A 25,623-nucleotide genomic window follows, 5' to 3' on the forward strand; every position below is an offset into this window, starting at 1 on the left:
GAGAGCAAAACCACCGATTTCTACTCACGCAGTTCTGCAAGACACTTCCATTTCCTCCTCCCCGAACTGGAGTAGGAAAGGGTTTGCACTCCCAGTGGACAAGATAATTAAAAAAAGCAGGCTTTATTCCGTTAACAGATAACGGCACGGCTCACAGATCAGGCATCACCACCCTAGCCTGTTGCACATGTGCCTGTAAACTGCACAACTGTTTAGGTCATCCCAATCAAAAAACCAGAGCTATTCAACCTCATTTTTGCGATCAGAGGCAGTACAGTAAGTCCCCTTTTATCCTTGCTGCCACCGCGTGCACAACAAGCACCACAAAGAACAGCACGTTGCTTCTGTTCCTTAAAATGAGGCAGTTTCATACCAGTAATAGGTATTCCAGGACTATTTATTAGGCTGACAGTTCAGCTCATTTGCTTTTCATTTATGAGAATGAAAATTAAATAGATAACTTATCTCCTTGACTGTTCCTATAGGGACAGCTGGATCTAGTTCATAACCACAACACTAATTGAAATGCAATCTTGCCAACAACTGCTTCATACTATTTTCTACAGTAAATGGGACGTGTTATGAGTTGAACTACAGCAACGTACAGATTGCATCACTTCAAAGGAATGAAATACTCATAAACTGCCAGAGTTGTCCGTACTGTGATACAGTAAGGGAGTCAGAACATTAAGGCATTTAATGACTGCAGACTTTTAGATCTTTTAACCATGGGGAATGGGGGAAGCTGTTTTAGCCAAGCTTTTACTTGAAAACACACGACAAAAGAAACTCCTCCAAAACCAGATAGGTTTTAAAGTACCTTTGGTTGTACTTTTCTGTTTATGAAAACTTTTCCAATACACGTTAAAAATAAGAGAGACCACAACAATGTACATATTCACCAACGTAGTCTCAACCAAGGTCTTCAAAAGACTTTAGGGCCATTTTTAATTGTTTAAGAACACAGCTTTTAATCCTGGAACTTGTCCTACCAAAGCATCAGCTGATGGCATTGGTTGTAGCACAGGTGAGACATATTGCACTGCTCTGCTGTGGCTTGCAATTCATTGGTTATGCAGGCAAATGGAGTTTTAAACTAATAATGAGAGCCAGGACAAAGGTCAGCTGCCCACTAAAAATGACCGAGTTTAGCTTTCTCAAAATAGTGCATCATTTTAAATGCAAGTTTTTTGGAGAGATGCTGCCTCACCAGCTCTCTGGACTTTCTACTGCCCTCTACCCGCCGAGAGGAGACTGCCTCCCTCTCCTTTTCCAGAACTGTCGAAGCTCCCGCTCCGAGTCACATATACATTTATACATATCCCAAACTACTGGTTATTTGTAATCTCTCTAGAGCGCCATGTTTTTCCTCAACTTGGGGGGAAAAGAGAACTTGAGGTACAAGAGAAAGAGACTAAAAATTTGCCTCTGGCCTTTGTTAAATTATAACATAAAAAATAAGTCTTAGGGACTCTGATAGATACAAAATTTGAAGTGGGGGTGAACTCCTTTTGCATTTCATACCAATTCATCACCTCGCCAAGTAGCCGGCAGGAAGATGAAGTGACTTTGAGAGGAGTTTTGCCATGGGTATTTCTCCCACCCCCTTGATGGTCCAGCAGGGAAAAAGACACCCCTTACCAAATATCAAGCAGGACGGACGGGGAGATATTAAGTGACAGGAACAGGAAGGAAAACTTTATAACAGATGATCAGCCTTTGTTGTTTCCTTACAGAGGAGGGAATCCGGAACAGGCATCATGTGTGCACGACTGACCTCCGCCGATCTCCATCTGCCAAACCCTTCCCGAGTCCTTTATCAAAGAATTTTAGTTGGGCATCAGCTGGTATAAGCTATTAAGCAAACCAGCAAGGCGCTATGGAAATAGAGAAATGATACAGTCTTTACGAAAATTGAGTGTAAAACTTGTAAGTAGGGTTTTTGGGGTCTATTTTTAGACAGGGAAGGTTAAAAAGACACACTCGCAGATGGGACAGGCGGGCGGCGGGAAGGAAAGGAAGGCGCACCGGCGTCTAAGATCTCTCAGGCGCCGGTGCGCCCTCCTTCCCTTCCCGCCGCCTAGCGGGTACCCCCCACCCCAGGGGATGGAGAGATGGATGGATGATGTCCCGCCGTCTCTCACCTTCGCAGACGCCCACTTCGTACTCGGTGATGGAGTCTCCGTTGAGCGGCGGCCGGATGACACAGCGCAAGCCCCGGTCGCAAGCCCCGTGCAGCCCATAGACTCCCCCGCAGCTCTCGTTCCGTTGCCGAGCGCACATGAAACAACAGCCGCAAATCCCCAGCACGATGCTACCGGGGCAGCTCTTCGGTTCTTCGCATTTGGATTCGTCGCAGGGTAAGCAGACGAGCGCCCGCGTCCCTGAGTCGCCCAGCAGCAGGGCCAGCAGAGCCAGCAGGAACAGCCACCCCGCCGCCGCCAGGTGCCAGCCGACGTCTCCGCCCGTGCGTCTCCTCCCCGCCGAGACCGCTGCCAGGTACATCCCAGCCGCCGCAGCCCGGCCTGGGCCGGGGGGGACCCTCTCGGAAGCCCCCTCACCGGGCGGCGGACCCGAGCACGCCGCGGCTCCTTCCCGCCGCCCCCGCCTCCGGCCCCCCGAGGAAAGTTTCCTCTCTCGGCGAAGGCGGCCGCTTCGGCCAAACTTCTCCTCCGGACGGCGGCTCCGCCCGCTGCCCCCTCCGGGAAGCGGCGTCCCTCAGTCCGTTCGTCCCTCACCCACCGGCTCCCGGTCCCGCGGCGCCGTCCGGTCGAGCGGCTGCGAGCGAGCCCCGGCAGAAGCGGCGGTGGCGGCGGCTGCTGCGCCCCGCTCGCTGCCCGAGTCCCGACTCGCCTCCTGCCTGACTCTCGCCCCGCTCCGAGTGCGCCCTCTGCCCTTCCCCCATTGGGCGGTGACCGCCTTCGCACCGCCCCAGCTGCCGGGTTGCGCCTTCTCATTGGCTGCTGCCCATGCCGGCCCCGCCCCCTCCCGTTCCCGCCCCCCCCCTCCCAGCACCAGATCCCGGGGCTGGAAGAGGCGCAGCGGAGGCGAGGAGCAGCCTGGGCCCCACAGCGGTCGCTGCCACCGCCTCCCCCTGTCCCTCCCCTCCCCCTCCCGGGGCTCTAGGCGCGGAGCGGAGCGGAGTGAGGCGACGGCGCCAGACCGCGGGGACGGGCTGGCGGCGGCCCGGGGAACACCGGGGGCGTGGTGGGAGAGGGCCCCGCGAAGGGTGCAGCCACAGCAGGGCAACACTGGGGGGAATCGTGAAAGGGGCCCCGCCGTGCCCGGCGGCGGGAGCCTCCTCCTCTTCCTCCGCCTGCCTTTTCGAGGGGCGCGGGGATGCGGGACGGGCAGCGGCTCCGTGCCCGCTCAGCCCTGGCGCCACGGGAGGGCAGAGCCGCGCGCTCCCCGCCCCGCCCCGTCCCGTCCCCGCAGCCGGGCTGCGGGCGCGCCCAGGTGCCCCGCGGGTGCGGAGGAGCCGGGGCGGACCCGGTCCGCGGGGCTGGGAGGGGTTACTCTGCCACCCCGAACGCTGTCCCGGGCCGCCCCTCCGCCCGCTCGTAAACAAGCGGCGGTGCCGCGGCTCGCCCGCCGATCGCAGCACCGAAAGCCGCCCCCGGTCCGCCAGGCGCTCTTCGCCGGCACACGGGCGAGAGGCACCCGCGGCTGCCGGCCGGTCCCCTGCCTACAGCCTCCTGTCGCTGCCCCTGCGCCGCCCGGAGCGCTGGGGCTGCGCGGGCCGAGGGCGGCCCGGGGCCGGGGCGGGCGGTGCGGTGGCGGGGCGCTGCCGCGGTGGGCCCGGCGGCGGCGGCCCCGGAGGACCGGCAGGCGGCAGCGCTCGGCGTTCCGGAGGAGCGCGGCGGGCTGGAGGTGCCTGCCCCGAGCCGGGGCGAAGGGGCGGCCAGAGGGAAACCAGTAGGAACGGTGTTACCGAAGGACGAGCCGCTGCCGTGTCTGCGCTCGGTAACCGCGGGCAGCAGCGACCGGGCGGAGGGAAACGGGAGGTAGTTGGCTGCACAGGGCAGCCCCTCGGTATAATCTCAGAGCAGGACCTGCCGCCTCCGTGTCCTGCCCTGCCCAAGGTGCGTAGGCAGCCCTGGGAACAGCGCATCCCGCGGTCAGGAATGCGCGGAGCTGTGGCCGTTCAGAGGGTGAAGCCATTCGCTTCGCAGGTGGGTATTATCTGCTGCAGGGTGCTGAGCATGGAAAGGCTTGGGTTGCACGTACCCGAGCCAACGATTTGGGAAAGAGGTTCTGGCAACTTAATACAGGTTATTGTGGAGGGGGCCAAAAGTATGGCTTCTACAGTTTCTCCAGTCCCACGCGCTCGTCCCACTTTGGCAGAAAGAACCAGTTCTCATGTCAACCAAGGAGCTGCTATTGAAGGGCAAAGCTCCCCATTGACAAGGCAAAGGACAAGGTGCCACCAGGAAGAGAAGAAACTGTAGTGTAAAGCTTTGTCAGGACTAGCATACCTTTTCGGTGTTTTTTAAAAGCACTGTAAGTCACTGTCGTTCACTCCAGCCCAAATACCTACTGGTAACAAAGGTTCCCTATTACTAGCACAGTCTCATTGCTAATGGAAATAATGAAGCCATGTAACACGATGTTGAAAAATAAAGCACTACCGTATTTGTCTAAAAGAAAGCATTTGCCATATTAGTCTATTTTCAAAAATAATGTTTTTATCGTAGCGGAATATCAGGCTGTATAGAACTGTTTAGAACTTAAACTAAATTGTAGATTATTTTTCAAGAGCTACAATGTTTTAATTTGCCCCAATAGTTTGCAAGACATTGGTCTGTTTTTCAGTGAAACTCCATTATTGTGATAAAACACCATCAATACAGCATACATTACATGGATTAGGGCCATATGGCTGACATACCTCAACAATGAATGGACAAACAGCGATCTACTGGGCAACAGCATTTGAACTAATACTCTGATATATTTTTAACAGATTCAGAAAGCAAAAGACAAGCTGATCTCTCTAAAGGTTCCGTGTTTTGGTATAAACAAACCCAATGTATAATTTGAAAACAACTAAAAACATTGTGTGTTGCTGAATTCTGGAAAGCAGTAGGTCAGCAAAGAACCCCTAAGGTCACATTAGACAAGCGTTCAAACTCTGAATGTTATAGCAAATGGACAATACTTCCAGATCAAGCAGCGCACCAAGCAAGAAGTTTTGTGTTGTTTCTTCAAAAATGTAGGTTCTTCTTTCCCTCGTCAGCCCTCTCGTGTCAGTTTGCCGAAGCACCTGCAGGGGTCAGAGTACTTTTAATTCACCAGAAGTTTCCACCAAAAAACCCACCGTGATTTGGATGAGAGCAGTTTGTAAAAACATACTGTTTCCTATGAACGGGAAATACTGCCTTTTGGTCATGTCTTTTACCGACGAGGCACATGAAGGGGGTTTGCCTTCTATGTATAGCATCGCTGAGATTGCTTTTTGAATGAGGCATACAGTTCCTGTGGCTGTATTTTTAAAACACTGTTCACAAACCCGAGATGGAGCAGAAGGGAATTGCAATAGTGATTTTAGTGCTAGAGAGGATGCTGTATGATACAATACGTGATCAGAGGCTTGAATTTAATAAGTTTAGTTTATCAAAAGATGAAAAGTGAACTGATTACAGTGTACTAATCCCCTCATGTGGAAAAATGAATTGGTCTATGAAAAATATGTAGGTATTTTTCCAGGACTTGTGAAAATAGCCAGCATGGAAATCCCAGACATGTTGGATTGCATGCTCAGGCAGTTCAATATTTCCCAGACATGCCAGACCTACCAGTCATGTACTGTACTGATGTGCAGTATATTCAATGCACAAAGAATTCACTGGACCTACTGTGCCTGTTTGCTTGTGTGGGAATGAACAAAGAAGTGCTAGAAGCAGTACAAAAACAGATGAAGAGGAAAGCTGTGGACAGCTTAGATAAGAATGTCATAGGGCCCTGAGAAAAAGAGAGCAAACTTTTGAGTTCACTGCCAAGGCAGAGAGGCTTCAGCTATGAACAGGATTAGTACTCTTCTTCATACACTGTTTACCCAATGATAGCTGTATGTAAGGGAGCAAAATATAGAAATAATTATGGAACAAGGACCAAAAATTAGAGTTCTTGACTCCTTATGCCTTGCCCTTTAGGCAAAAGTAATAAACTGGTTATGCTTGTGCTTGCATTTCCCTTTTCTGGCCCCAGGAATCTAAATACTTCATTGCAAAGTGTCACAGATTTAACAGGAAAGGTAGAGAATTCTCCTGCCCCAAACCTGAGGGATCATGAGGTACTCCATGGAAATCAGCAAATCTGATATCTGGTGACTCTACAGGGAAAGTGAATATTCCTGCTTTCCCCAGCAAGGAGTGAAGGATCCTTCCTGGGAAATTCACTTACCCCTGCTCCTACCTTCTTCTTGATTTATTAAGGGTTCTACTGATCCAAATGGCTTAGGAGTAAGTGGATTCAGTTACTGAAGTGCAATTCAGCTCCTTATTTCCTCTAGAAACAGGTTAGTAAATAATGCTGAATACAACTGTGGGAGGAAGAAAAGCATTCTGATAAACAGGCTGTAACAGCTGAAATTTCCTGGGCTTGTTTTCCTGTGATGTTAGTGTTGTATCAAAGCCACATCTAGGCTGGATGAAGTTCCAGCAGTAATTGAGTGAAGCTTTCTTGGTCAACATGGAATGTGGAGCTTTTGCAAAACCACAATGCTACAAGAAAATTGCTACCCCTTTCACTGATTCCTCACTCCTGTACTCACTCCCCTTCCTACTGGTAAATCTCCCCATGTGAGAAATAGGTGTTCAGCATAAATCACCTGTAAGTTTGATATTCACAATAATGACAATTTATTACATAGGTGAAGGTAACATTTATATTACCAAAAATAAAATCATCTCCCCTCTTCTCCTAATACCAAATAAAACATAAAAATGTCTCCTTTTAGTTCAAAAGACTCTTTCCACTGTGCTGATATACAGTGGTAACTCCCTATATATCTCTGAATTTTGGGAACGTTGGTGTTTTTAATACCGAAGTTGTACTTTTTTTCTACAGAAATGTTTTGTTTCTATTTTGTGCATCACTGTGTCTTTGTTGCCCATTATGTCTCTTTTTTATTCTTTAGTCTGTTAAGATCATTTATGTCTCCTTTATAGCAGTCTCTTGACACAAACTCTTTCGTAAACAGGTTATACACATGAGCAATCTTACTACCAGAAAAAAAAGGATCAAGATGAAACCTGCCACTAATACAAGCAGTGCTGAATCAGTCTAAATCACATGAGAATAATTTCTCTTATCTTCAGAGAGATATCATGGGCTTATTACATTAGTAGCTGCAAGATATTTCAAAACCCTTAAATGGAAAATAGTATTAAATTGGGAAGGTGAATATAAGAACTCATTTTAGTAGAAATAATATTTGTATGAGTTGTTTTGAACCATTTCATAAGAAATAAATATCCCATCAGGAAGTCTCAGAGGTTTTTTTCAGTCCTGTAAGCTTTTCCTCTTGGTTGAATCCCTAGCTCTGTAGTTCAAATCTTAAGTCTGGAATAACTAACAGGCAGAATTGTTTGTAGCTTTTTCCTCTGATTGCTCATATGGAACATAGAAGTAAAAGGATCTGTGTTTTTAATGGCCTCAGATCAACTGCATAAGCAATTTTAAAATATAATTGCATGACTAATTTACTTGTGAATGTTTTTTCTCGAATTTATAAACTATACATTAACAAAATTATAAATGAATAGGAATGGCCATTTACAGGTGTAGTACTTCACATTGCACGTAAATCACTGAAATTGTGCATTCAACCTAAGGATTTTTTCAGATCTTAACATATTAAAATATATAACTTCAAAATTGCAAGGCCGAGGAACTAGGGAGTCAATATGTGTTTGAGGCTATCTACCAGGAGCATATTGGGAGTGGTTTGGTGACAGTGGTGACAGTGGAGGGTGGGGACCCAGCAGGTGTGGAACCAGCCAGCATGTCAGTCCTGCCAACACAACACAGCTCTTCTGCTCATGGATGTGAGCTGGCTCGTGCTTAGCCTTTCAGGAGTCTCTGGTCTTGCAGTACAGTTAATCCATAACCCAGACAAACCATCAGCGGTTGATTGAGAGGCAGCTCTAGCTGATCCTGCTTTATGACAAGAGGGCTATACAAACCCCTGTGAGTTTTCTGACAATGTTTCTATAACATTTTCAAGCACTGTTGCATATTCTGGCTGTATTCTGCTTGCTGGAACTCACAGATGCCAGGGGTTATTAGGAAAATCTCAACCTGGCCCTTTACTTATTTAGCAAATGAAAACTATTTTTGATGTCTTTATTAAAGCTGAATAGAAGCTTTCATTTAAAGAAATCACAGCAAATTCCCCATATTTTTCCTAGCTCTTTCTAGATTTTAATGCTGAAAAATGTCACTGGCAATAAAAGCCACCTATTCCTACTGACTTGCTTCCAATTCATATCTATAATCACCTTCTCAATTTCTGCAGATGATGGTATGGGTTATCAAAAACGTTTAGGACAATATGAAAGGCCATTCTGGTTACAACAACTTCACATATGCCAAATTAATAAGTTTGCCTTTAGGTATCTACCTAGTATGTTGAGGAAATCAGATTTTGCTAGTTCATCCAGCAGTCCTAGGAAGATGATGTTGCTTGTGAGAGAAAAGCAGACATTTTCCCAGACTAAACCAGTATTTCTATAACTTGTTTGAGCTTCTTTATGTCTCTTGATGGATAGTTAGTGGACAGTCTAACTTGCTCAGCTTTTTTAACAGCTTGTTTAGTACCATGCACAGCTTAGATACCATTTGTTAAGTCTATATGTCTACAGTTATTGGGGTATGGTTGCAGTGAGAGAACAAGGTAGTATAGATTAGCATTCAGAACAACTGTTTAGTCTGTGTTACCTTTTATAACATCTTAGGGCAAACCCCCACAGATTACTATATTTTTTCAAGGATATGTAGGCCTTACTTATTCATTACTATTTTTTTCCTGTTAATATTTTCTTATTCATTTCATTATATTAATTGGCCTCCCATGGTTTATTTCTGTATATTAACAATAACTATTTGCTAACTTCTGATTTTTTTTTTCTGTACATAATGAGAAATATGGTGACTTGTACTGTAAATTGCAGTGACTTGTACTGAGAGATGTTGCAAGTCTGGATTTTGTTGTAGGCTTCAACAAATGTTAATGCACTCATCCTACATCGGAAGGTACCCAACATCACACAAGTTCATGTAACTTTTCTTTCAGTCTGCGGGAAGAAATGTTAAGTAGATTTCCTGGTTCAGCCTGTCTGAAAGAAGCAGATTAATGTAGCTGTATACGCAGTGTTTTGAACAGTGTTTAGCTTTTCAAGTGTGGAATCTTAAGTTTAGGGATTTGGATGGGGGTTAAGGAAAGAAACAGGTAGGTAAGACGACTTGCTTGTAACAGGGCCAGTGGTGCAGTTAGAAAGAGAACACAGCATCTCCTGCTTCTCGAAACGTTTCTGCCTCACAAATTATTGTTTCACATGAAAAATGATGGTGAAAGGAAACAAGCCCTGAAGAGCAGAGAAGTTCTCAGCAATAAGAAAGAGGGGAAGGAGGATGGTTTGATTAGTACAGACTAGTAGAGAATAGGCAGACAAGAAAAATTTTCTCAAACCAGGGGAAAGATGGGTTGGATGGAGTTATGGGGAATAGCATCCTACCATTAGTAGGAACTTGCAATATATTAGCAGTTTCCTAGACATTTCAAATTCTATCATTTCCTAACGAAAAAAGTACAAACCCACAAGACACCGTTGGTATTATTCTCCCAGTCCTTTCCTCTTAATATAAAGGGGGTTAATGTCAATAGCCTATTATGCCATTCCCCTTAAAGCAAAAGGGTTCTCCTCTCATGAAACCTTCAGGTCATCATTGCTTTTGAGCTGAAGCAGGTCCCCCATTCTGGGAAATGCCTTACTTATGGGACTGTGTTAAGGCAAAAATTCCCACATCCATTCCTAGTTAGTTGGTCTAGCCCCCACAGCCTTTTATAACCTGCCCCCTGGTTAGCTAGGCTCTAAAGTGAGTAGGTAGATTGAGTAGGTAGATTTTCGCATGCTTTAACTTATGATAGTTACGAAAGACTTTATAAGATCTAATATAATTAATGTATTCTCTGGAGTGCTTGACTGATTTTTTCTTTTTTAACTTTTTTATTATGAAAAAAATCTTCAGAAAAGAAGATACAGAGAGTTTGGGTTACAAATTTGAAAAAATAAGTTAATCAACTCTCACAAGCTAATCTTTGAATTGTACCAGAAACAGCGCTATGGGGCTCCTATTACCTTATGACAGTAAAGCTGTTAGAGCTTTCTTACTTAGTATTAAGGAGAAAGGTTTACTGTTATGTATTGTCTGCTTAACTCGTCACAGCAATGTAGAGTAAGAGTAAAGAGGTATTTTTTACTAACCAGTTAATTTGGTTCTACAGATGATTTTTCATTACTAGATTTACGAGCAGCACCACATCACACTTGTGACTATGGTACAGGTCGTATACAGCTTTTTCACATCATCTCGGCTACAGTCCATCTTGGGAAAGTGTAGAACTGTCATCATCTTGACTTGCATTTTGGAAATGGTTTTCTCAGCCTTCAGCTTGATCTTGCGGTCACATTGAGATTAGAGTGCTGTTCCAGTCCTGTTGTCATGTAAAAAATTTTATGAGGATAAAACCACTGATACTGTCTCAGGAACATGAGCAGGTAATCAGGAAGGGGACAACAATTCACAGTTCCCCTGACTTACATGAAAGAGATTCAGAACAGCAAGCAGTGTGATGTAAGAAAAGCCCAGATCCTCCCTACCCCTTCTGATTAATTTTTAATATCCAGAATCAAGCAAGGGCAAAAGCATCTCGAATCACCTTCCTTTCTTTGGTCATCCAATATAAACTTCAGCAGATCAAGGTGCCAATACGTTACTTTTTAATAGCATTTTCTTATCTCTCAACTTACAGCTTTGGTGTTTTGTTGGGGTTTTTTTCCCCGTTTCTTTGTTTTGTTTTTGGTTTGTTTTTTATCCTTTTAAAAAGAAAGTAAGGTCCTTGGTTCAGCTTAAGTGATGCAATTGGAATCATATCATATGTTTTATAGAGAGCCTTTTGGAATGGATACAAACAAAATATACAAATGAACTCTTTTTTTATTTTTTTAAAATTCTGTGGGTATTCATTCTCAATATAACAATTGTGAGACACAAACTTTAAAAATATAAAAAGATAAGGCATTTTTAATAAATAATTTAATTTATTAATAGCTCATTTAATTCAATAAATAAAGTAATTTTAATTTAAGCTGAAGTTAAAAAATTTGTAATTATGCAGTATTTCAAGTCCACATGGATATTTATATTAATATCTTATGTTAATATCTTTGGTATTTTACATTTCTTGTAAGAAAAGGATTTTTTTTTCTATGAAATAGGCAAAGAAAAGTGAAAATTATCAAAAGGAATACTCCTTGGACATTTTTTGTTCTCTTTGTATCGACTGATTTTTTGAGATCACCATAAATAATTCAAATGACTGTTTATATTCCATGCTTTGTCTTTTTACTATTTAAATGAAATTTTTAGTAAGTGAGATTTAAAGCTTATGAGTGACGAAAAGAGTTTGATTTAACTATAACTGTCTGATGAACATATTTTAATAGCAAAATCTTCATTTGGCTTGCTCCTAAAACCTGCTGAAGCTAACTTTCCATTATAAGAACTTTACATACATAACTAAAGGACAGAACATCTATTGAATCTGGTAAAAATGCCCTAATTAACTCTATAAAGTTCTGGCTAATAATTATTTACACGAAATACATGTGTCTTTATTAAACTATGTTTCTCCTTTTATCTGACCTTTGCGTTTTTGGTTTTTTATAGGCACAGAAGCAATGTGCAAGGCTGTGATGCTTACTTTCATTCTAAATCTAACTGGTCTTAGAATTTTTGTATATATGTATTAATAATTTAGGTGGACTGTAACCATGACAATATTGATAGCATATGTAGAATAAATTGCTTACCCAGGAATAGACTGGGTAGAATAGACTGTAGAATAGACTGCTTATCCAGGAAGAGTCAAGATTTAGAATATTATCAGGATATTTGCAGTTCTCAAATGTGAACTAGAGATTATTAATATTAATATTGTTATTAATACTGTTTCTTATATTATAAGCTATTAGAGGTTATTTTTTCAGTTGTTCTTTTCCTGTTGTACATTTGTCTATCAATAGTCTCATCCATTTAACGGTCGTGACATGTAAAAGGTTAAACTAGACAGTTGTCCTTTAAATTATATTCCTTTAAATGCCAAAGTGTGTTTCTCTATTTAAACCTGCTGGGGAAAATATTCATTGGGGAATAGTGCTTACTTGATCTCAGATTCTTCTTAGGCATTGTATTTAAGACCATTCAGAAGCAGACAGGACTACTTTTTCACTTTCTGGGAGCTCACTACAAAGCACTTTATATCTAATATGGAAATATTTGATTAAATTGCAACCATCTGAAATTAGTGTTTGGAGTTTAAATCAGAGCAATCACATATCCTGTCTTTTTCAAAACTTCCTATTCATTCTAAAATACTATTTTATTTCTCTCTATTTTCTCAGTCACTTTCCTGTGTTCTATAGTTCAGAGCTTTCATTAATTTCAATCAATACAAAAGTGCACCAGAGCTATAAAATGAGCTTTTTCAAAAATTTGGGACAGTGTGAGTGACTGCTGTCGCTTGTTGTGTCATGTATTTCAGATGAGTCAGATGAAAGCTCAAGTGCTAACATGTGCTGGCAGTTTCTGTCAGGTATGACAGGTTATTGATGACTTTCCTAAAGGAAATCAGAAATTGTCAACATGTTTGGTGAAGGGGTCAGATAAAGGGTTCTTTGGTACTATTAGGACTCCATTTAGATGTATTTTTCTGCTTCTTTCACAGCTACAGTGTGCAGAACACTTCCTTTCCTTTTATTAGCTAGAACATCAAAGTCTCCAATATCTCTAAAAATCACATGTTAGTCAAAATACTGTTTCTAAATCTACATATATTTGTAGGTTTTCCCTCAGGATATATCAGGGTTAAAACTGTATTGTTAAAATATCCCAAATGCAAAGACTGAAAAATCAGCAAATACAAATAAAAATAACCTCAATCTAATACAAAAAAAGGAAGTGATTTCTATGGGCCACTAGCAAATGCTGAACTTCAAGAAAGGCTGCTTTCTGTCACAATGCCATGTTCGTTTAAACTCTGTATTGGTTTAAATACAATTAGAGGCAGTGCTGGTGAAGGAAGGGAGTGGTGGTGGTGGAAGAGGAGGACTGGACATTGTTGCATCATATGGGCAAGATGTGACAGGGAAGCTGGTACGTGGAAATTTTGTTCTGTTTGGGTAGTACAGCTACCTTCACATTTCAGGGTACCACTGGTGCCTAGTTTCTTCTGTCAGGTACTGGGACCTTTGGGAGACAACATCTGCAAATCCTTCTGTAATCAGCTGGAACTCCAGTTTGGCCTTAGGGAAGCATTAATAAATACAGACAAAATCTCTCTAAGATGCAGGGAAGTATGCTGTGTAAAGCAAGGGAACCTGGACATTTAGGGGAGCTATCTGTAAGCTGCCTTTGTAGCTGTAAGACACTTCTCACTTCTGTGAATAGTCACCCTTGGTCTTTAGCATCTTAGCTTTAATTGCTTTGCCTTGCCTTGCCTGGCCTGGCCTGGCCTGGCCCAGCCCCACCTCTTTCTTCTTTTTCTCTCTTCTTTTTATTTTTTTCATAAATGTGGAAGAAGGTTTCTGATAGGGAAGTGTGAAGAGGTGTGAAGAGGTTTCTGATAGGCAGATTTAGAAGAACAGATTTTCTACAGATTTTATAGTATTGTAGCTATCTCTATCACACAGTCCTATGAAATTGAAACTGAATTTATATTGGACCTTGGAGGAAAAAACTCTGAAAAATATTTCTGTATTTTTGGTATTTAACAAAGCTTGTTTCTTGTTTGAATTAACTCTGTTATGGTATATGTACGTTCACTCAAAGATTTTTGGAATTATTTGAAGCACAGTCTAACAGTGTAACCTTAGTAAAGAAATTGAGGCAGTAGGCAAAGGATGTAGTGGTAAATGAAGAACGCTAGCTCAGAAGACAGACTGAAGCTAAGTTCTGGTATACAGCATCCACTGGCACCAAATACATAACACAGAAAAAGGTAGAGAGTAAATGTTGCCAGTTGGCAAAAGTGTAGTTAATAGACTAAATTATAATTTTGCATTAATTTACCCATATCACATCAGTCAAAATCAGGATATTCTGTCTGGGAAAATTTGACATTTTATGACATGCATTAAAACTCAGTATTAATTGAAATAATTTTTTCAAATACCACTTTTTGTATGAAGCACATTTTGTAACAGATAATATAATTAAATTATCCAAATTCATGGAAATAGAAGCATATGTGCTCAACAGATGACATTTTTAGTTCAAGTCTCTTCATCTTATACAAAAGCAAACTGTAGGAAATGTAGTAATAAAATTCTTTTAAGGTACAGGAGATATGGCAGCAATGATAATACTGTGCCTCAGTGACCATTCACCTCCATCAGCAAATGTCAGCTGGAAATCTAATGGATAATGAGACAATTTTCATACCCCAGCAACACAGATGAGAAAGCTGAACATCTTTACATGTACCCAAATGTGCTCTACATGATCACATGGACTCTTGACAAGCCAACCAACTGTTACGAAATTCAGTCAGAAAACAGAAAATGAATTATTCAACACAATCTGAAAGAGTTTGTCTCTGAAGGGTGACACTCATTTCTGCTGCATTACACAAAAAAACCTTGCTTGGGGGGCAAAGACTCTGAGGGGAGTTTGTGGTGGGTTTTTTTTCTGTTTATTTTTGGTTTTCAGTTTGTGGTGGTTTTTTGTTTAGCTGTCAAACCAATTACACAGACAATAAGGCCATTTGAATATTTTTATTTCTTGTCACCAAGATTAAAACCCAGAAAATTGAATTGAACTCAGTTCCTCCAGACTGGGGAAATCTTGGTTTTGATTCTCTAAAGCTGAAATATCTTGGTAGCATTTAGTCATTACTTTGCCATTTCTAAAATATTTCAGTTTTTAGGTACACACTGATTCAAGTGAGGGTGATGGAAAATTAGATTCCTAGTGGTATTACTGACAAGGCTTCTCCTCATATCAGACAGGCCAGGAAGGACTAGAGGACTGGGCAGTCATGAACCATATGAAGTTCAACAAGGGGAAGTGCCATCTGCACTCGGGATGGGGCAACCCTGAGTGTACATACAGACTGGGGAATGAGATGCCGAAAAACAGTGCCATGGAAAGGGACCTGGGGTCCTGGTCGACGGCAAGTTGTGTATGAATCAGCAGTGCCCTGGCAGCCAGGAGGGCCAACCATGTCCGGAGGGGCATCAGGCAAAGCATCGCCAGCTGGTTGAGGAAGGGGATTGTCCCGCTCTGCTCTGCACTGGGGCAGCCTCACCTTGAATATTGTGTGCAGTTTTGGGCACGACAATATAAGAAATATGTTAAGTTGTTAGAGAATGTCCAAAGGAGGGCAACAAAGACAGTGAAGGGCTCTGAGGGGAAGCCATATGAGGAGCGGCTGAGGTCACTCAGTCTGTTCAGCCTGGAGAAGGGGAGACTGAGGTGACACCTCATTGCAGTCTACAACTTCCTTGTGAGGGCAAGAGGAGGGGCAGGCACTGATCTCTTCTCTGTGGTTACCAGTGACAGGACCTGAGGGAATGGCCTGAAGTTGTGTCAGGGGAGGTTTATGTTGGATATTAGAAAAAGGTTCTTCACCCAGAGGATGGTTGGTCACTGGAACAGGCTCCCCAGGGAAGTGGTCACAGCACCAAGCCTGACAGAGTTCAAAAAGCATTTGGATGATACTCTCAGGCACATAGTGTGACTCTTTGGGATAGTCCTGTGCAGGACCAGGAGTTGGACTCAATGATCCTTGTTAAGTCCCATCCAACTTGGCATATTCTGTGATTCTGTGATTCTGTGACCTGAAGCCTTTTCTCACAACTAATTGTCTCAAGCAAAATCAGCAATCAGTTGATGAGTTTCTCGCAGACTAGATATCTCAAATACTTGCACTTTAGGCAAAATACCTAATTGTCTTTTCTTTTTTTTTAATATAATTTTATACATGCCATTTAGCAAGCTGAGCTTGTCTGGAAAATTTTAAAAAAATAAATAAAACAGCTTTTTTTTTATTTCAAGAAATAAACAGAAGTAGCAGTAAGTTTTCATTCCTTTTTTTCATGGTTAACATGGTTACTGCAGTAATCTAAAACAGTGTATAGAAAATATATTAATGCTTAATTTTAAGGATAATGAAGTTAAATAATTTATGTTGTGAACACAAAAAGATTTCAAAGACATTTTGCTGAAGAAGTCACCATCCAAAAATATTTTGTGCAACCAATTACCCTATGTAGGAGAAAAACAGGTAAGAAACAAGGAGTCAAACTACCAATTTTAGTACGAGTGTCGAAAAGAAAATATCCAAGCTGGAAGCAATGTCAGTCAGTGCCTGACAGTTTACAAACCTTTAATTTATAATTTGAGTTTCTGAAGGAAAAGATCTGTTAGGGTGGATATGTAGTAATTCAAAATCCGCTGAACTAGAACATACTAAGTGTTCTTTTAATCAGCAATAATATATCTAGATTTTAGAAAGAAAAGATCTCTTATCAATAATGCATCTTTGCAGAAGAGATGGAATTGCAGGTGGGTGTTTTGGTCTGCTTTTTTACTGTAGAGTCACAGTTTCATTGACGATATAGCCTGCTCTTGGTCCTATTTAATTAACACCAAAATTAATATAGTCATTAATGGATATTGAACTTTAAGATTTCTTTCTTCTGAGAATTCACAGACTGTAGTTGTATCACAGGCATGGGAATGACCAATTGATTCATTATGAGATTGAAAAAAGTACACTAGCAGAGAACTGGTATCTAAAATTTTCCAAAGTGCCCTGGCTAATTAAGGCTCTTAAGTTCAGAAACCCTACCGAAGAACCTGCATCCCATCCAACTTAAACAAGGCACAGTTTAGATTTTCAAATGTGGATAGGTGATGAATGTACTTAGTGTAAAACCCTATAGGCTTGTATTGATTTGAAATCAGGTTCTAGTCTCCTAAGACAGGCTCTATCAAGGTTTGTTTGAGTGCTACCAGGTACCCACGATTACCCAATTCAGGGGACTTGAAGGGACCGTGCTATGGTCTGGCCTATGTATGTACTTTCTTCTTGTGGAGGCAAGAAGAGAGGAATATGGGAGAGAAGGACTAACTTACACAGTTGCCCTGCTATTCATTCAGGATCCAGTCAGGGCACATTCCAGGACTGAAAACTATCCTATAACTTGTATTTAAATCTTTTTCTTTTTTCCTTTTAAAAAGTATTTGGTGAGCACATATATGTGCTGGTACAATGATCAGCAGCTTAATATAGGCTTGAGAAGTCAAACCACTATGCAGTAGCAAAAAAACATAAGTCCAAGATGAATTCTATAGATGGGAACAGTGTTTCATTTTCAGCAACTTTCCTCCTATTTTGGATGCTCTTTCATAGGCCTGAGGATTTCCTTTGAGGAGAAGCAAAACCAGAGACTTAGACCTACCAGTAGAAGTTCCTAACTAACATTAGCTTTACCCTGAACACATTTAAACTGTATAAATCTCAATTACCTTCCGAATTTTGTTTCTGTGACAGTTGCAACAAGAGAGGGAGAACTTGATAGTACAATTTTTGGGAGTTGGAGATCCAAAATGCAATCAGAAGACACAGAAGTTTTATTGCTGCTCCTAGATCCTGATGAATCCTGTGAGACCCCCTTGGACTGAGCCCACTGATCATTCTGTGGGAACACAACTCTTCTTTCTCCCTTCAAGAACAATACAGTGGAAACTCTGCTAAGAGTTTGCCATGGAATTTCCATTTCCCCATGTAGGATTTTCCTGTACAGGATTAATCTGGACAGTTAATGGCTTCTTAGCTGAACTTTAACTTAAGTTCCAAATGTGAATGCTCTCTTGGGTGGAATAGCAGTCTACTGGAGGATATGAAATATTTCCTCAATGGAGGCATTTACCAAAGCCTCTGTAGGACTTCCATGAATCCATGAAAGCCAAGTCTTCTGAAAATTTTCATGTTAATTTATATAGATGTTTTAAAATAAGGAGTCAGCGTATCCCATACCTCATATACATTAATTTTCCATCCAGCAGAATAACTTTGGCCATCTTGTACATCAATGAAAACCACCTCTGTAAGAGAGTGTAACTGAACAAGAAGTAGCATAATGGAAACTTTTATTTCCAAAATATAATAAAGTTGCAGGAATAGTGAAGGAAGTGAACATTACTTGCACTCATGGTACACTCATTTATGCCTTTATGAATATGAATTTGTGTATTCCTTTTATGCTGCTGTTTGTATAAATGAAGTCTACCATGGCATTTAAAACTGAATTAAAATATTTCTTTTGTTTCTACTTGTGAGTATTTTACAAAATAATTATGTTTTAATGTTTCTTTTATAAATGTTTATGATGGATAATACTATGCATGGGCCTGGTCCAAATCCCACTTAACTCAGTGGGAAGATTTCTTTGATGTTGATGGGAGCTGGATCAGGCGATCAATATGACTTGCTATACTTATATATATTAGTATACAAAATTGTTAATGATCCATAAATTAACAAAGATATTACTTCCATCTGATTTTCCAGTGTAGATATATTACCTAAATCAAGTAGTTCCATAAGCAGTGGAATTAATGAAGTGTAATTTTGTGTCGTTTGTATCTGAGGGCGAATTTCTGTGTGGATTCCCTTATGCCTAACCATGATTTCACTCACACTGCAGCCTTTGCTACCAGGACAACAATGTCTGTATCACCCCAAACCTCTGAATCCAGTTATTTTCATGGGACTTGCAGGAGATGTATACAGATGAGTCTTCTAGCTCCCTGTTGAATTTGGGCAAAAGCAGCTAACAAATTTACTTAGGGTGAGTAGATAAATGACACAAAGGCTTACAAATGCTTTAGTTGCAAGCTACATTCCTGGGGAAACTAGACTAAAAAAAAAAGGAGTGCACACACTGGACTTTGTATCATCAGACTTTGATAATATGCTAAAGGAACAGTTAATAAGAAACCACAAATGTAGATTTAAAAGGAAAAAGTAATCTAAGTTTTAATAAGCAACACAGGAAGCTTGGTTATCCTCGTAAGCACAGCTCAGCATTACACAACCTCATGACTTCCCAGGGGAGGCATCTTGTTCCACTGAGACCCCAATGCCTCCTGGAGCTTCCCAGCATACAGTTGGTATTTGAAATATTTATGGTACTGCTACATGCCTCTGGGAGCAGTTGACTCCATCAAGAATTAAGACTTGCTTTGTAAGTCAGTGCAGAACGGGAACATACCTTGGCTTGGTTCCCTCTGCGCTCTGGTAATCAAAATAGGGAATGATTTTACTTAATTTCTGGGGAATGCACTCCTAAGAATGAGGAAAGAGTCCTTAAACAAGCCGGAGGAGAGAAACAAAGAATTCATAGTGTCAGACCTTGTGGTCTTTTTTCGTTCTTCTTCTTTCTTTCCACCCTTCAAGACTGCATTTTCAAAAGACTGTTGCAGAAGTAGTAGTGAGCATACTGGGTCAAACTTACCATTGGAATTGACCTTCCTTTATTTATTCGGGGAAGAATTTTATCCTTACAGTTTTTAAAATTAATTGCATGAATAATTAATAATTGAGAATATATTATGACATTCCATAAATGTAAAAGCCTTAATTCCAACATATGATTCCATTATGGAGTAAATAATATTGAAATTGATGTATTTTAGATGGAATTAGTACTAGTATTCAAAGTTAACATTGCACAGTTCTATTCATTACAATTGCTTATAGCTTTGCCAATGTCAACAAATTTTCTACATTTATCCTCTCTTCCAAGCAGATTTTATATTTTAACTTAAATTCAAAAGAAAAATAAAGAATGAAAGGAAAACAAGTATCTGTGTAAATGTTCATGTTCAGTCCTCTTCTCAAAAATCAATGTTCTGTAAAGCTCTACCATTGCCATCAAGATTATTCTGAAAGACAGAAGGTACAGTCCTGAAATAAGACAGAGGAATATACCAATCTAAGGAACATCCAGGCAGAATTGTCCAAACTGTAAACCTTTGAGAACCTAATTTCTATATCGTCAGTAGAGTTCGTTGAAGACTTGCTGATAAAAGTCTCAAAACTTCTCATTTTCACTTTCTGACTAAACTCTTTAACTGGGTGTCATTAATTTTGTGCACGTAAGATATTGTCTAACCTTTGTTTGGCTAATTTATAGGCCTAATTTATGCCATATTCCTCTCCACCATTTAGAGTTTCAGATAGATAGTGGATGAAGCAAAAGAGAGACAGAAAGAAAGAAATGTTCTCTTTTACTTAGCTTTACCAAAGTGAGACCTGAAAAATCTTTACTTTGCCAGGAACTTTTGTGTACCATAGAACAGGACTGTTAGAGTGCATATGTTCAAGTAGGTCAAATCAAAGTTATTTTAATCATGACATTTTATCATTTTGCTGCTTTAGCATTCTTTTAAGACCATTTTTATTTGAAATCAAGCATATCTGATTGCTTTACAGACTACTACTTCAGTTAACATCATTTACCTATGACATACATTCTAAGGTTAATCCATTGTTGTTCTCTAAAGGATGTTAGAACTCACGATGCTCTTGGGAACGATCTGTATCCTACTGGCTGCTCAAAATGGTAATTTTTCAAAATTCTAAGTATGCCAAGGTTTTTCTTCCATATCTTTTTCTAGTCATAAAATGAAAAATATAGGAGTCTATATCCTGAATAGGTGGTTTACTGTTCATCTAGTAGTGTATAATCTTATGAAATTCTAGCCATATTTTTCTAACTGTGTATCCATCCAGCTGCAGACTTCCTTTCAAAATATTTTTTTTGTGGGGGGTTTCCACAAGATGAATGTTTGAAGAGTTTGAAATCAATACTGTATGGTCTGCCATGTAGGTGGTATCCAAAAATCTCTTCCAAATTTAGCTATATGTTTTGTAGCACCTGTTTCAGAAGTTCTTGGCACCTGTTCTCATTATGGGAGTATTGCATTTACTTCAGTAAGGATAACATCCAGTCCAGTATTTGTTGGTAGTCCCACACAACATCAACAGCTACACTACTAGAAGAAACAAACATCAGAATAGATGTGCATTACATACTGGCCCACAGATCCTTCTTGTGTTAATCCTGTGGCCATTTCTATTAGACTTAGGAATTTACTGCTCTAGGTAAAGTGAGAAGGATGCAAAAGGTCTATTTCCCTCTGTGTTTCTGGTAAAAACAACAGGAGACAGAAAAAAGGTTTGCAAAGCATGGCTTTCACAGAGCATTATGCGATCCTTGGAAATTTTTTTTGTACCATACCATCCAGATAATTTGAGAAAAGGCCGGGGACAACCAGCGAGTTTGTACAGTCTACCTTTGCAACTGTGGAGGTCAGCGCAGCTCAGGTCTGCATTGGGGAGTGCTTCATTTGCTGTGGCTTCATCAGGCTGTGAAAAGTCTGTCCTTAGCAACTGACAGAATACTGAGTAGCAGCATTTGAGGCTTAGCAATCAACAGTATTAATGGAGTATCGCAACACTTACAGGGGCCAGGACTGCACACATAAGCATTTGTGCTCAGCTATTGTGACCACTTACGTGATCACAAGAGTTTATGTGGAAATTATCAGCTGGAAGTATATCTTCTGCTTGCAAAATGCTCACAATGCAATGGTGACTACAAATTAAGTCTTCTGATTTTTTATTACGGTATTTCACAACAAATGTATATTATGTCCTGGGGCAAACTCTGATTTATGAGATCTTAGAGATTTAAATTTTGAGATTCTTTTAGCTTACCAGAGCAGAATATAAATTTTTAGCATATTCGAGAAACAGGGACAGAAATTTAAACTTTGCTGATACATACTTGATCATCATTGAGCAGACTGTCAGTCTATATTATTTAAAAGTAAAACTGCTGTAAAAATTACCAGTGATCCTCCGTTTCATATTGTTTCAATTGAAAGTGAATATAAACAATGTAGCATTTTTGTTAAACATTTTAAAGCTCTTTACAAAGAGGCTAAGATAATAATAATAGATATTGAGGAAGATCAAGAAACTAAGAAAACAATGACTTTCACAGTGTTACTAGGTAGGTAACACAAGCAGTACATACTCCCACTATGGGGCACAAAGGGACAGAGACAGATAGCTGTGTTGGTCTTGTCTTAACAGCCCAGCGCAATGCTAAAAACTGGACAATGTAACCTTCTCCCGTGGAGGAGTGAAGCAACATGTGCACTACCCCTTTCTTCCCCTCTCATCTCAGGATTAAAACCTGGAAAAAGTGCTCTCTATGTGTTTTTTAAAGGCATGGTCTAGTCCTTAGTGTATGGTCTGAAATGAAAATACCTTGCTGAAGCTAATATTAGCTTCTCAGTTAAAGTTAGTTTACTACTTTTACCACATCTTAACACATCCCCCCGACTTCTTAACGTTAAATATACAACCATTATTTACTATTAAGATTCCTGTATGCTTGAAATGGTAGTAATTTTTAAACACTTTTATGAATCTTTATTTGGGACAAATTAACTGTTTTCACTATATCCTAATTTGTTCTAGATTCTCATTGCCTTAGCAGTTGTACTTTGGCTCTGATTCTGAAAAAAATGAGGAGAGCAAAGACAATTGTTTGCAAGGCAGAACTAGATAGAAGTTTTATTAGAGTAAGATGTTTGGGATTTGACCCTCTGAGTAGATTATGTTTTTTAAAGCAATTTCCCAGAAGCCATACAGAAAAAGGAAACAAAGCTAAATTGGGACAAGGTCAACTGGATATAGAAGTGACTGTAACAAACCTCAAATAGTTCTGTTATTTTTGTTTCTGCTAAAGTTCACAGAATTTTTATTAGGAATCTAACCTAGATATTTACACAGGAATCAGAAAGAACAGCTTTCTAATGACTACCCAGTGGGAAGGTTGTATTCATAACTGGTGTTAACTTCATACTCGATGCTGACAGATATTGGTTTAGATATTCAAAGACCTCTACCAAGGGTATAACATATCAGAAAGTAAAAGACTTGGAGAAATCTTTTGAGCCTATTTTGTAGTTACTTCTTTCTTGGAAATATGTGTATACACATGTAAAATATACTCATGTAAACACAGAGACACACAGGTATTTTATCAGAATAACACGTGATTATTTTTCATTTTAAGGGTTTTACAACCAATGTGAGTAGGAGAAGAATCAGAAGAATCAGTTTAAATCTTATTTAAACAAAATACAAATGCAAACAGTGCATATTTTCAAAGCAGAAATTCATGAATTCAAATTAGGTGGTAGGGCTAGTTTATCTCAATTAAAAAGAAAGACACTCTTTTAATTTTAAACACTTCTCTCCTAAAAGAAACTTACTGTATTATAGGTGGAGCAAATATTTGCATACCCATGGTCTCTTCCTGTGACAATTCACCCCATCCCCCCAAAAACTGCTGAGAAACATTAGGTATCAGATAACGTAAGGCACGGAGGTACTCAGAATTTCATCTGTTGCTAAGAATAGAAATTACTGAGAAGGTGTCTGCAACTCAGAATTCATTTTCTGTCCAAACTAAAATAGGTTAAATTAATTGTTCTCCTACAAGGCATGTTACTTTAAAATGAGAAATGTTGAACAGCCTTAGTTGTCCTTTATTTGGAAATTTTAGATCTGGGAATATTTCATTTAGGTTATTGCTACATTTTGCTGCTGGTGTGAACATATAAAGAAAATTCTATCATTCTACTTCTATTTCTGTGATGATTTTATAGTCTATTTTCATCGTTGCAACATGCAGATATTATTTTCTTTTATGTGCAATTAAGTAAATATTAACCAATATATAAAACATAAATAGCATATTGGGAAGATAGGTATACTCTGTATGCTTGTAGTGAAGGCTGTTGTTCATGATTCTGAAAGATGACCCTTGACAATTCATGTGACATGGAAAATACAGAGGTTTAAAAAGGGATACAGCTAAAATGCAAAACTCAGCCAAGGCCAACAATATCCCTTGCAAACTGTTTTTAATAGTCACAAACTGCCAAATCTTTTAACAACAGAATTAAGTCTAACTGACATATGAAGAAAAGTGCACCTGATATTTAAAGATAAACACGCATCTTTTTCAGTGTCATAAAAAGGCAGGCTCGATCTAACCTTCAGCCTGGATTCAGAAAGTCATGATACAAAGGGAAATAAAGTTTCTTTTTGTTGTATCTTGATCATTATCACACTGACTAAGTCAGGAGCTGTCTCTAAGTCTTTCTTAAAAATGGGAGCAAAAATGCAATTTAATAGCAAAAAGGAAATCTGATTGCAAAAATACTACAGTAGTCTTTACACTTTGTGACTAGTCCTAATGATCCTGAAAAGACCGGCCAAATAGGGACCATCTCAGTGGGACTACTGTTATTCTTAAAATTATGACTGTTAAATTTGTTAACAAATTATGCTTCTAATTGTATAATTAGTGAAATCTCTTGATCCTCATTGCATAAAATCCCAGTAATGAGCAAAGGTGAGAAAGAAGAGATGAGTTATTTTTTTCCTGTTTTATAAAGGATAAACTTAGGTGCAAGAAGATGGAGAGTCCTGCCCAATGCTTGCAGGGAACCCTTGGCCAAACCCTGAACTCTAAAGTTCCACCTGAGTACATTAACCTCACAGCTGTAATTTTAGTTGCAATGAAAAAGCTGTTTATTTACTAATTTGATGTAATGACAGTTGACTGAAGGATAATCTTCAGGTAATTTGAAAAGATAGGATTTTTCTACTGTCCACCTTAAAAGAGCATGAGTAAATTAAACAATTAGAACTGGTTACAAAGGTAAGCTAAAAGCTAAACATAATAAGACACTGTTTTCAGCATTTCAAAAGAACCAAATACAACACATCAGCAGCTTCAAAATCCTTTTGAATAAGTGCACTCAGAAACAACTAACTAGCAAACAAAGCTATTATGAAAATGACAGTGTGGTCAGTGAACTTTTGGCATGTCAACTCTATAAAATGTAGGTCCCTAGAAATATTCCTCACATTTGAGTAAGTAGAAAAGAGCCAAATTTAGCAATAGATACAGTGGATGGAGTATGATGATTTGCTGTTTTTTGCAAACTTTGACAGACAATTTCTTTAGAAAGAGAAGTGTATTTTTTATATATTGTTGAAAGGATGTAATTTTTCTTAAGTTTTAAAGGATTGAGCATAATGAGATGACCAGAATCTTGGAGACCAAAGAGATAATTTTATCAGATTACTTTATATTTAGATGAACCCTTAGTCTTTTCAAGTAATACAGGCACTGCTTAAACAACATCCTGTATCATAGGATAGCTATTCTATATTCTACC

The 25,623-nt window shown here is 40.1% G+C and overlaps 1 protein-coding gene across 3 annotated transcripts in view; it reads right to left on the reverse strand.

Annotated features, from left to right (window-relative positions):
- The window catches only part of CRIM1 (cysteine rich transmembrane BMP regulator 1), a 198,322-nt gene that overhangs the window by 166,200 nt on the left and 6,499 nt on the right, over positions 1–25,623 (reverse strand). The window contains exon 2 of one of the 3 annotated variants that reach the window (XM_027641448.1): positions 5,179–5,263. Coding sequence is in view for 2 of the 3 variants with exons in the window: in XM_027641444.1 (XP_027497245.1) it covers positions 2,145–2,505 (361 nt within the window). In the remaining variant the exon portion in view is untranslated. Of the gene's footprint in view, positions 1–2,144; positions 2,859–5,178; positions 5,264–25,623 lie in introns of those variants that run through there. The other 2 variants (XM_027641444.1, XM_027641445.1) reach the window with 2 other exon arrangements.

The sequence above is a fragment of the Corapipo altera genome, unplaced genomic scaffold (assembly GCF_003945725.1).
Source record: "Corapipo altera isolate COAL_440 unplaced genomic scaffold, ASM394572v1 48b, whole genome shotgun sequence".
Classification (NCBI taxonomy): domain Eukaryota; kingdom Metazoa; phylum Chordata; class Aves; order Passeriformes; family Pipridae; genus Corapipo; species Corapipo altera.